The sequence below is a fragment of the Mirounga leonina genome, unplaced genomic scaffold (assembly GCF_011800145.1).
Source record: "Mirounga leonina isolate KUSES-001 unplaced genomic scaffold, KU_Mleo_1.0 Mir_170, whole genome shotgun sequence".
NCBI lineage: Eukaryota > Metazoa > Chordata > Mammalia > Carnivora > Phocidae > Mirounga > Mirounga leonina.
Genome location: NW_023270433.1, coordinates 147,434 through 159,556, shown reverse-complemented (window position 1 = coordinate 159,556; position 12,123 = coordinate 147,434). Strand labels below are relative to the sequence as shown.

At 55.6% G+C, this 12,123-nt stretch overlaps 1 protein-coding gene across 3 annotated transcripts in view; it reads left to right on the top strand.

Annotated features, from left to right (window-relative positions):
• The window catches only part of CACNA1B (calcium voltage-gated channel subunit alpha1 B), a 186,238-nt gene that overhangs the window by 47,670 nt on the left and 126,445 nt on the right, over positions 1–12,123 (top strand). For 2 of the 3 annotated variants that reach the window (XM_035015334.1, XM_035015333.1), the window contains exons 7-10: positions 355–458; positions 3,574–3,689; positions 4,564–4,620; positions 5,878–5,967. In XM_035015334.1, coding sequence (XP_034871225.1) covers positions 355–458; positions 3,574–3,689; positions 4,564–4,620; positions 5,878–5,967 — 367 coding nt within the window. Of the gene's footprint in view, positions 1–354; positions 459–3,573; positions 3,690–4,563; positions 4,621–5,874; positions 5,968–12,123 lie in introns of all 3 variants that reach the window. The other variant, XM_035015332.1, reaches the window with a different exon arrangement.

The following is a 12,123-nucleotide window of genomic DNA, read 5'->3' as shown; positions in this document are numbered from 1 at the left end:
CCAGTAACCTGGGAAGAATAGGAAAGGTGTCCAAGCAGAGACTGGGCATTCAGCCTTCCAGGTATCCTGGGAGCCTTTGGCTCCCTGAACTACTCCTTGGCTTTTCAGCCTTGCTGGGCAGTGACCAGGAGTGCTAATTGTCCTTGGTCCTTTGAGAGCTCCAAGGCAGCTTCAAAGAAAGCTCTGTGGGGCAGGGGCAGGCAGGTCTGGTGTGGGTCCTGCCTGGACCCCCGAACACCTGAACACTCCCTGCCTAGGCCCTGCCAGGTATTTGAGGAGGGCCCAAGGGCACTTCTACATCCAGGGCTACGTGTCTTGTCCACCTGTTTTTCCTCTTCTCCTTTTTGCTTCCAGACAAATGATGCAGCTGGTAACACCTGGAACTGGCTCTACTTCATCCCTCTCATCATCATTGGCTCCTTCTTCATGCTCAACCTGGTGCTGGGCGTGCTCTCAGGGTAAGAGGCCATGTGGGCTTGTGTGCTGCCTGCCTGCCCTTCTGTGTTCTCAGGCTAAGGGGAGAGATGGTGGAATCAGATGTGGGCATGTGTGATGTGGGAAAGGTGAGGCCTGGCCTGGCTTCATGGCTGTGGTGGTCACTCCTCTCATCCTGAGCTCTGGTCAGCCTTTCCTTTGTGCTACCATCCTGACCTCTCTCTTCACCATCCCCTGGCTCTGCCTCCTTGCCTCTCTCCCAACTTGGCTTTCACCCTGTCCCCTGATGGTGGGGGAGGGGCTGCTGCTGGATCTCACCTGGGTCCATGGTGGGGTTTTTGGGCAGCCCCGGTGCCTAGAGAGACCCTCTGCTGCTACAGAGGAGAGTGAGGGAGCGGTCCTATATCCTGGCTGTAGTGGTCACCAGGCTCTCCACCCCAGCCTTGACCCTGGCTTGCTCCTCCTCTCCAGATACCTTTCTGTGCTGAGATCCTCCAGGAGAGAACAAGGGAGGGTGAGGGGCTGGGATTCCCTCCCAAAGAAAGGTGCCTTCCTGACCCCACATCCTACTCTCCTGTCCTGCATGGGGCCAATGGCTACAGAAGTGCTGTGTGCTTAGGGGCACAGATGGGGCTGGTGTTTGGGGACCCTGCCCTTCCATCAGTCTGAGGAAGCTCTGTTGGGAAGGCCTGGCCTGCGCTCTGTTCCCCCGTTGGTATCATACCCCCTGTAAGACTAGAGGAGAATATCTCCGTCCTGCCAACCCTGAAGATTCCTGCTCAGGCCCAGGGCTCCTGAGGTAGGCTCGGGGAGAGGCTGGTGGACCCAAGGGGCAGCTGTCCTTTTGGCCTGGAAAGGAACAGCCACTGAGAGGACAGTGGTTGGGGTCCACGGCCTGTATGCTCTGGCTCTGGAACATGTCCTTAGCCTCAGTCCTCTCCTGGAAGTGGTATGTCACTAGCATGTCTTTCCAAGCCCCTCCATAGGGACAGGCACACCCACAGCACAGGGGATGGATGTACAGCTTCCAGGCTGATGGAATTGCAAGGTCTGAGCTGCATGGGGAATCCGGAGGAGGCCTGGAGCTCATAGAAGCCACCTAGGGAAGGGGCCTTTCCATTGAGGCTCAAAGGGAGAGCAGGAATGAACTCGGCAAAGGAGGGGAGGGGGTTTCCCAGGCAGAGAAGAGCTGGGGTGGAGGCCCAGAGGCACCCAGAGGGCTGCAGTGTGTGTGCTGAAAGGGTGCTCAGAGCTGGAGCCAGAAGGTGTGGAGGGGAGAGGGTGCTGGGGCTGGCAGACGGCAGGCTTGTGGGGAGCGTGGGCTCTGTGCTGAGGCCAGTGCACGGTGGGGAGGTGCTAGGAACATGAGTGGGTTCATGGCGAGTTGGGAGAGCAGCCTGCTTAGGGTGGCTTTGTGTGCCTTGCCCTGAAGAATGTACAGAGAGAACTGGGGCGCTGGGGCTGTGGGGCTCCTCACTGAGCAGGGCCACGAACTTTGTGACTTCCCAGCCCTCCTCCCACCTGTGAGCATCCCGGCCTCTGAGGATGGGGTGATACGGGATGATTTTCCTAATTAGTCTCAGCTGAGCCCTCCCTCGGGCATCCAGGCCCAGCAGGCAGACCCCAGGGTTCTCTTTCAGGCCTGGGCAGGCTTGGAAATGGCAAGGCCCCGAAAGCCAGCGGTCAGCGCACAACCGGTGGGTCCCATGCTGGCTGCACTCCAAGGCAGCTGTGCTCAGATGTCACCTCTACAGCCTGGCCTGGGGAAAGCTCGCCCTACAGGACTCTGCCCAGCCACGGGCCGGCTTGAGCCCACCAGCCTTGTTCTTCCTCATGCCCCAGGCTGTCACCCACGAAGCCTTCCAGAGGAGCAGGATCAGGGATTCCTCTTGGCGCTTTTCTTAGCCGTGAGAACTGATGCCTGGGGAGGACAGGCCCTGCTGCTGGCTGCCATTTGAGAAGTGGATGCTCTGGGCAGGGCCTAGATTGCTACAGCAAGTTTTTGCTGGTGGCTCTCAGACTGATTCAAGTGATGTTGTCCCTGCCCCACCCCGGCACCCCAGGCCCTCCTGCCCTCATCACGGCCAAGGGACAGAGGCTGGTTGGAGAGGGGAGGAGGGGAGGGGCCCTGTGTCCCTGCAGATTCGGGGTCTGCGAGGGATGGGAGGTCCAGGCAGGACCTGGCTCCGCTCGTTGCCAGGATTGCCACAGCTCAGGCCCTGGTGGACTCTGGTCATGAGCTGGGGTCAGTGCTGGCCAGAGCTGAGCTCTCTCTCCTGCCATGGCTATGTGCCAGGAGTTAGGTCTGCTGGGCTCACCGCACCAAGCCCAGAAGCTGCTTCTCCTGGAGGAGAAACGGCCACTTCGCTGAGGACAGACATTGCTGTTTTGCTGCCGGGGTGTGCCTACCTGTCCTTTGGGGACCTGGCTCCTGCCCCAAGCCGGGGCTGAGAGGCTCGCCCTGCTGAATGCTGGGTGCACGAAAACTTGGGTGTGCTTGTGTGCTTGTGTGTGTGAATGGCTTCCTTCTGGCTGTGTGAGCCCAAAACCTTGTCTGGGAAGCTGGGGCTGGGCTGCTGAGGGCTAAGGAGGGCAGAGATCACTCTCCTGGTCATTGCGAGCCTCACAAGTTTGGCTGAGGTGGCTCTGGAATGTTTTCCTTTTGTCGTTGGCTTGCCCCCATCCAGTCCCTTCTTGCCCTGTTCCTGTCTGTCCTTCCCCTCCTAGCAAGGGCTCTGGGTCTGAACCAGCAGAAGAAACAAAGTGAAAGTTCTCTGGGCAGTTCTTGCCCAGAAGATCTCTGTAGGATGCAGATGACAGCCTGGCACTTGGAGGGTGTGCGCCTCGGCTTGCTCTGGGCAGGGGGATGTGGAATTGTCCCAGCTCTCTGGAGCCCCCTCTGGGGACGGAGGTGCTGTCCCTGTGTGCTGGAGGAGTCTGAGGAAGGAGGGTTCACCTGGGCCCTCTGAGGGCTCAGGTTGGAAGAGGCCATGGTGGTGAGGGGCGGCCCATGGCCTGCAAGTCGTGTCCCAGCCTCTTCCTGGTTCCCTTTGCCTCTGCATCCACACACCCATGGGGCTGGTGGCTGTGCTCACACTCACCCTGTCTGCTTCCTTTTCTGGCCCCTGCACCATGCAGAGAGTTTGCCAAGGAGCGTGAGAGGGTCGAGAACCGCCGGGCCTTCTTGAAGCTTCGCCGGCAGCAGCAGATCGAGCGGGAGCTCAATGGGTACCTGGAGTGGATCTTCAAGGCTGGTGAGAACCAGGGGCCGCTGCAGTGCTCCTGGCCTGGCCTCTGTCAGTGGCCATGGGGAGGATGAGACCAGTCTAGGAGAGGGGAGCTGAGGTGTCTGAAGCGTGTTCTCCAGCCCACCCAGGGTCCTGACACCAGGCGGCCATATGGCTCTGGGGACACTGGCCTTTTTTTTTTTTTTAAAGATTTTATTTATTTATTTGACAGAGAGAGACAGGGTGAGAGAGGGAACACAAGCAGGGGGAGGGGAGAGGGAGAAGCAGGCTTCCCGCGGAGCAGGGAGCCCGATGCGGGGCTCGATCCCAGGACCCTGGGATCAGGACCTGAGCCGAAGGCAGACGCTCGACGACTGAGCCACCCAGGCGCCCCGACACCAGCCTTTTTAATGGAGGCTTCTGGCATGGCCTAGCCTAGGGCTAGTTTCTGCCTGTCGGACTCAGGCGCCCTACCCTTGACCTGAGCCTGCTCTGTGCTCTGCACCTGGTTCTGGGCTTTGTCAAGCCTGGGGTTTCTGACTGCCCCCCAGCCTCAGGCCAGCATATGTTCCTCCATATGGGGCACCCGCTGTGCCTCCTTAAGTGCCTCGTCAACGAGGAACTCACCTAGTGGGGTGGCTGCTCTCCGGGGAGGGTGATATGAGCGTGGGAACAGGCCAGGTGCCCCTCAGGGGGCACTGCCTGTGGGACACATAGAGGGTGTCTGTCCCAACAGGAAGAGCTCAGCCACGAGCCCCACAGGCTTCTGGAATTGTAAGGGCTGAGAGGGCAGGGTCGTGCAGCAGGGGGGCACCCTCATCCTGGTGTGCTCCTGGGGGATGAGCCCTGGTCAGGGGTTGGGGTGGGAAGGCTCCAACCTGAGGCTGTGTCTCACTCACAGAGGAAGTCATGCTGGCCGAGGAGGACAAGAATGCGGAGGAGAAGTCCCCTCTGGATGGTAGGTGACCACTGAAAGCACTCTGTGCCCAGCGAGACGCGTGTGCTTGATGCTCTTGCTCTCCTGGGCAGCTGCACATCCATTGTACACAGTCCGGGGCAGAGCCCATCCCGGAGGCCGCGGCATGCCCCTGGGGAGTTGCGTGCCATGGACCAGCCTGGAGGTAGCTGGCGGAGGGCTCTCCCACCACCCCTGTCGGCCTGGGGCTCAGAGCTGTGCTCACAGCATGCCCCTGAGGGCTGTGTTGTCCAACATGGCAGTTCACGTGTGACCGTGTGGGCTCACACATAAGTACGCTGTGGTGAAATGAAAGTGAAGGACCTGTTCCTCAGCCTCACCCACCCCACTTCAAGCGTTCAATAGCTAGATGGGGCCAGAGGCTGGTCAGCATAGATCTAGACCATTTCCATCATCACAGAAAGTTCTTTTTTTTTTTTTTTAAGATTTTATTTATTTATTTGACACACAGAGAAAGATAGCAAGAGACGGAACACACGCAGGGGCAGAGGGAGAGGGAGAAGCAGACTCCCCGCTGAGCAGGGAGCCCGAGGCGGGGCTCGATCCCAGGACCCTGGGACCACGACCTGAGCCGAAAGCAGACACCCAACGACTAAGCCACCCATGCGCCCCTCCCCATCATCATAGAAAGTTCTGTTGGACGTGCTGCTTCTAGAAGCTTTCAAAGTTCAGGTTTAAACCAAGCTGGATCTGTCTCGGGCTCAGACAGCCATAGCAGGACTCCTCGCACAGCCTGGGGCCACCAGGGCAGGGACAAGGGCCAGTGTGGCCGTGGTCAGCAGCCCGGCGACGGGCATGGCCCAGTGGCAGGAAGGCTATCCTCTTCAGAGCAAAGCCGAAGCCAGAGAGGCTGGCCACGTGTGCTGTAGCCTCAGCTGGACCCACATCTGGGGCTCTGCTGTGCTGGCCCCTCTGCGGACCTGACTGCCCTCTCTGCTCTCACCGGGCCTCGGGGTGTGGGCTGCTGGGGCAGCCAGCTGTGGCCTGGCCTTGCCCTACACAGATGTCTCCTGGTCTCCTTGGTAGCCACTGACATCATCGGGGAGAAAAGGGAAGTGGCATTCCCCTCCAAATTCCTTATCCCCTTGGCTCCAAAGACTGAGAGGGGCTCATGGGGGCCAGGACAGGAGATCCCCAGGAAGATCCGCACACCCTCAGCTGGAAGACTCCCCAGCCCTGGGGCAGGTGAGCTGGGTGCTGGCTCATGCCGTCCCCTCTCCTCACCCTTGTTTAAAGCAGTGTTGAAGAGAGCAGCCACCAAGAAGAGTCGGAATGACCTGATTCATGCTGAGGAGGGGGAAGACCGGTTTGCAGACCTCTGTGCCGTGGGTGAGTCTCTTTGGGTCCTCCTGGCTGAACGGGGCCTGTCCTGTGACTGGGTATAGAAAGTGCACCTAACCTTGCCTGTCCCATCTGGGGCGATGTTCCTTCCCTTCCTTCCCTACGGCCCACCCTCCTGTGTCCATCCTGATGGCAGGAAGTAAAGTGCCTTCCGTCCTCTGGTGTGTGCTCAGCTTTCTTTCCCAGAGCCAAGCTGTGGGAGTGGGCTGTGTGTCCAGCTCCTGGAAGTCCCGTGTTGCCCAGGGCCTGCCGCTCCTTTGCATGCTCTGACTGCTCTTGGCTCTGCCGTCCCCCATGTGGACACAGAGCCTCAGGCCACATCCCACAGCTGAAGGGCTGTGAGTGTCACCGACTGGAGGGACCGAAAGGATCTGGCTATCTTTCTACCCAGCCTCTGTCTGTCTTCCCTGCTCCTGGGGCCTCTGGCCTCATCCCCATCTCCTCAAATGGTGAAAGGAGAATTCTGGTTAATTCAATCACACGGAGCCGCTTTAGTTCCCTTCCTCAGGCTGGTCCCAGAAGTGCTGGGCCCCTTCCCACCGAACGCCCGGTTATTGTGCATTCTGCAACAGAAGGGGCTGAGCCGTGGGTTTCCACCTTGACAGTTGGAGAAGGGCCTGCATGGCAGTGAGCTTCTCACTGTGAGGCACCAAGTCAAACACGATGCAGGCAGCCTCAATCTCCAGCAGTTCCTGAGCGGGCCTGGGTCCGAGGTCTGCTTCTCCTGATGTGGTTACATTTATGAGACAACTCTTTAATGAAACTTAATTGTGCATTGATATCAATCAATCAATCAATGTCTGTCTCTATTTTTCCATCTAGCTATCAATCTATGTATCTATTGATCTATCATCTGCCAATCATCTATCTAACCATCCATCCATCCATCCTTTCCCTCTTTTTCTCCCCACACAGACCCAGTAAGCATATGTCAATAACTTGGGATTTCTCCCTGTTTCTCAGATAGAACACACATCGGCATCACACCCACACACAGGTACGCATACACACATACACACATGTAGAGTTTTGAGATCTTTGCATGTTACAGAAATGCTTTCATACAAATTTTTCTCATCGGTACCTTTTGGGGACCACTCCCCGCAGAAGTCTAATTCTAATTCTAATTTGGTGCTCCATGGGTTCACTGTAATTTGTTTGGCAGCTCTGTGTTGATGGCCATTCATTTATTTTTAGGATGTTTGATCTTCATCATGAAAAGTGCTGCCCAAACAAAGCCCTGTAAACATCTGCCCTTCCTCTCCAGCGCTTCTGTCCCTGTGGGTAGACCCCCAGGAGCAGGGTGCTGTGCCCACTGCCAGCACCGTCCCTCCCAGTTATGTGCCGGAGATACTTTTGACTTTTGCTAGCTCGAGACCAATTTGATGGTTATAAAGTGACATTTCTTTGGGACTGCCTTTCTCATTTCACTCGCTACTAGTGATTTTGAATCTCTTTTTAAATGTTGGTTTCCCATTTGAAGTTTGGCCTTGGTGATTCTTCATATACCTGTCCATTTTTCTATTGGATGGTTTGTGTTTGCTAATTCATAAGAGACTGATGTGTGTTGTGGATCTGAGCTTTGTTACAATTTTTACAAATTTATCATGTGAGGGTAATATTTAAATAGTCCCCTTTTTTCTACTTTACCTAGAGTTTTTATTCTGATTTTGTAAAATTAATTGGAAAGATTTTTTGAAGTCTTTTCCTATGGCTTAGAATAATTCAAGTAACATAACACCTAAATAATCTGTTCTTTAAAGGTGAGATAAAACCGTGAACCCAAAATAAAAAGAACTTGGACCAGTTTTATAAACTATGCTTTGTGAGGAAATCTTCCATTTTCTCAGCGTCTCAAACTTGTTTCTACAGAGTTGCTGTACTTTTCTCATATAATTCTTCTCATCTCTCCTGTGTTCAGCTGTGTGTTTGTTCATTCACTCGGCAAATATTTATTAAGTGCCCATGCCATGCAAGGAACTGTTCCAGGCACTGGGGCTTCAGTGTTGAAGGGAACGATGAAGACCCTTCCTCTTTTGGTTTTTCTGTTCCAGGGGTGGCGTCAGACCCCAAGCAGTGTAACACGAGAAGTATGCAGTGCCACCTCCAGAAAGGGGAAAAATCGCGAAGCGAGGGGCTTGGAGGGCCAGGGGGTTGGGATTTTAAAGAGAATGGCCACAGAGGTCCCCCCCCCCCGCCAGAAAGGTCACCTTTGAGTAAAGCTGAAGGAAGTGAGGAAGTCAGCCTCATGGAAGAGAACATTCCGGCAACATGTGAGAAGACCCTGAAGCAGGAAGGAGCGGAGCACAAGTGGGGACTGTGAGGGAGGCCAGTGTGGCTGGAGTGGAGTGGCGTGGGTCGGGGGAGCGGCGCGACCGGAGATCAGAAGGTCGCGGAGGGCAAGGGCCCGGCAGGGACTCTGGCCACTGGTGGGTTTGCAGAGGGGAGAAGCTGTGCGGCTCCAGCTGGGGCACAGGAGGGCCCCAAGTGCAGAAAGGCAGAAGTGGGGCCCGTTCCGAGGCTGCTGTAGGGATCCGACTGGTGGTGGCAGCCACGGGGGTGCCCAGTGGCCAGGTTCTGGATACATTCTGAAGGCAAGCGCACAGGATTTACCGGCCGGCTGGGCGTGGGCATTAGAGGATGCGGGCGCCACGTGCCTGAGGGTGGGGCTGGGGGCTGACGCCCAGAGTCCGGGGGGAGCATGTGCTGTGTGTGCGCACGCGTTGGAGCGCCCGTGGGGCTGCGGGCGGCTGTCTGGAGATCTGGCTGGCGCTGTGGAGGTGTTGAGCCCTCTGAGGCTGGCCTGGATCTGCTGACTTTGCTCTTGCTGTTCACTAGTCGTCAGAATGTCTGTCTGTGTGCGCTGTTTTATTAATTAGGATCGTGTGGGGTTAATCTGTATGAATGATCACATAACATGACCCAATTTTACACTTCCTTTCTTCTATTTTTTGTCTTAAGTGTCATGACTTCCTCTTGTATCTTTAATAAGTTCGTCTTTCTAAATTATTTTGATTTGCTTTTTTATTACATTCCTAATTTCTTAAACTGTGCAGCTTGTTCTTCCTCTCTTCTTTACCAGCGAGGGCTCTGAAGGCTGTGCCCGCCCCTCTGCGTGATGCTTCGCTGGGCGGCCTCCTGTCTGTCAGCGTCTAGACCTTGGTTGCTCTTCTTTACTCTGCATCCAGAGTCACCCGCCCTCTCTCCCCCTGACTTCTCACTGCCCGCTCCATGAGCGGCCACCTCCCCTCCTTGGCTGTCATCATTACTGCCATGCTTCTTAGCTGTTGTATCTTGTTTTCTTACCATCCTTGCCCCCGAGATGCCTTGTTTCCATAAGGAAATTGGTGTTATTTGCCATCACTCTGCCCCTATTGGCTCCAAAGATCGAGAACATATGACCTTTGCAGTGTGTTCGCCTCCTCCCTCGCGGTTTGAGGACGTTGGTGTTTTTAGCCCTAGGCTGTTATTACTCCCTGTGGTTGCTCCAGAACCCTTGCTTAGCAGGCCAGCGTGCACCCCCAGAGGCTGACCCTTGCCCGCGTGGCTTTGCTTTCCGAGGGCCTCGCCTGTGGCCGCTGCCCCACCGACTGCTTTCTCTGCTTGCTCTCTGTCCTGTGCTCGGCTGGTTTCCCCGAGGCTTCTGGCTTCTTGCTGAGCCTTGCGTGTCCTCCTCCCTGAGGTGTGAGGTCTTTTTGCTGAGTACTCCTGCCACTCTGTGGTGTCCCCCTGGCCCCTGCTGTCCTCGTGCCATGGAGGTGCCAGGGGCCGGGGCTCTTGTACTGTGTCAGGAGCTCCTTCTGTGCCTGTGGGCTCAGGCCTTCCTTCGTGGAGGGCTTTTCCCATGTGTTTAATGAGTTCATCTCCTCGCCTCATTCTTTTTTGCATCTGGAATCCCTATTATTTCGCGTTCTATCTCCCACTTGGCTCCTGCAAGTCTCGCCCTCTGTCCCTCATTCAATATGTGGCTTATGCTTCATCCTTCAGAGCCACTAGTTTGGGTTCTGAGAGTGAACCTCCTCTCCTTTCATCTGCTGAAGGGAATTTTATTTTTTCTCCAAAAGTTTCTCCTTTCAGTTTTATTTTGATTGGTTTGGTGCTGTACTTGAGTCCCTGGGATTTTGCTGATTTTTCCTCCTGGGTCCCTGGCAGGGCCTCCAGGCTCACTTGCTTTCAGGGCCTCAGGCCTCAGCAGGTTCAGGACAGCTTGGGCGTGGGGCTGGGCAGGGTTTCCTCGTGCCCAGCACCTCCTTTGTCCCTCCGTCTGTGTGAGGATGGCGGCGTCTCGGGTGCTGGGCTTGTCACCCCTCCATCCACCCTGCCCGTGGTTGAGCCCGCGTGCCCCGCGTCGTTTCGCTGACTCCCACACAACGTGTGGGGCCAGGTTACCTGTGATCTGTTTCTGAGTGAGGGCTCTCTGGGCTGTGTGACACTGTAAAGTCACGTGCCCAGGGCAGGGCTGGTGGGCTTCGTGCCTCCATGGCCTCCATGGCTTGTTGGCGAACACTACTTTCATTATCCCATGCTGGTGAGTGCAGCCACAAAGCTGGAAGGGAACACATTTCTCCTCCGTCCCTTCACTGGCCTCTGGTGGGGTCATCGAGGGTGGGATGATCTCAGTCATCCTGCCTTCTCTCTGCCACTCAGGGCCTAAACTCTGTACACATGTGTGGAAGGGATGGGTATTGTTACGCAGGTCCAGCGTAGACTTTATATTAACTAATGAACCCCTCTTTTGGGCATGATGGAAAGAAATCCGAATATTATGTACACTCATGCATTGTTCTCACTAATGCTTAACTGTGCTGTTATTCATAGGTTGATTTAATTCTTGATTTCCCCTAGCTTGACGATATATTTTTTTCCTTGAAATAAGCCTTTTGATTATAAAGAATATACACTGATTAAGTTAAACATGGAAAATGCACAGTATGAAAAGAAGCAGTCCCAAACTCTCATGATTTTCCCCATCCAGAGCTATGATTCTGGACGTGACGTGTGTCCATGTTCACTGTGGACCCCTGCTTTTATCAAAGAGCTGGGCTGGAGTCACTGTCCGGAGCTGACCTGAGCACATGGTAGCTGCTTGCTGGGAAAGGCTGTCCTCCAGGGCACATGTCTCTGTCTCCAGAGACCCAGGACCTGTTCCATATTTGCCTGCGTGTCCCTGTTCCCTGACCAAGCGGAGGCCAGGGGGTGGGCAGGTCTCTGTCCTTGGTTCTGCCATGGTGTGCATGGGGACACACCTCTCCCTGGGAACTGACAGGGGGGCACCTCATGCTCAGTGTGCCGGGACTCTCGCTCCCCCTTCTGTCCCTTGGAGTGTGTTAGAGGGGGCGACGGGTGGGGCTTCAGGAGCCAAGGAAGGGTACGTGGTTTTGGGCAAATGTGGCCCAGGACGTTACTGTCTGGATGCCTCGACGCGTGAAGATGCGTGTGGTTGTCTGCATGTGGGTCCGGGTGGCTGGGCCAAGGCAGCATTCCTAGGAGGCCTTCCGCATGGCAGGGACCCACTGGTTCTTACTGGGCATGGTCCAGTGAGCCAGGTGGGAATGGCCGTGGAGCCTCCCCTGGAGAACTGGCTGCTTGTCTCGCTGGCCACACGGCACAGAGCAGTTTGCATAGCTCACGTGTCCTCTTACCTTCCTTCCCAGCGTGGCCCTGTGTGTGTTCCTAGGTGTGCACCTGTTGTGATTCTGTGAGTGGTTGTGTCTTTGAGAGTGAGATGGTCAGGGTGTGTGTGACTTTGTTTCTCAGTGACTCAGGAAGTGGCAGGGGATCTGAGTGTGTGGGTTCTCCGGAAGGGTCTGCGCTCATTTCAGTGAACTCAAGAAAACATCAGCCCCCAAATACTATCAGTGTGCCACTGAGAGCTGGGTGCACGCACACACACACGCACATGCACGCACACAGAACATCACGTGACATACATGCACAGAACATCATGTGACACACACAGAACATCACGTGACACACATGCACAGAACATCATGTGACACACACAGAACATCATGTGACACACACATGCACACATAGAACATCACGTGACACATGCACGTGCACAGAACATCATGTGACACACACAGAACATCACATGACACATGCACACAGAACATCACGTGACACACATGCACGTACACACAA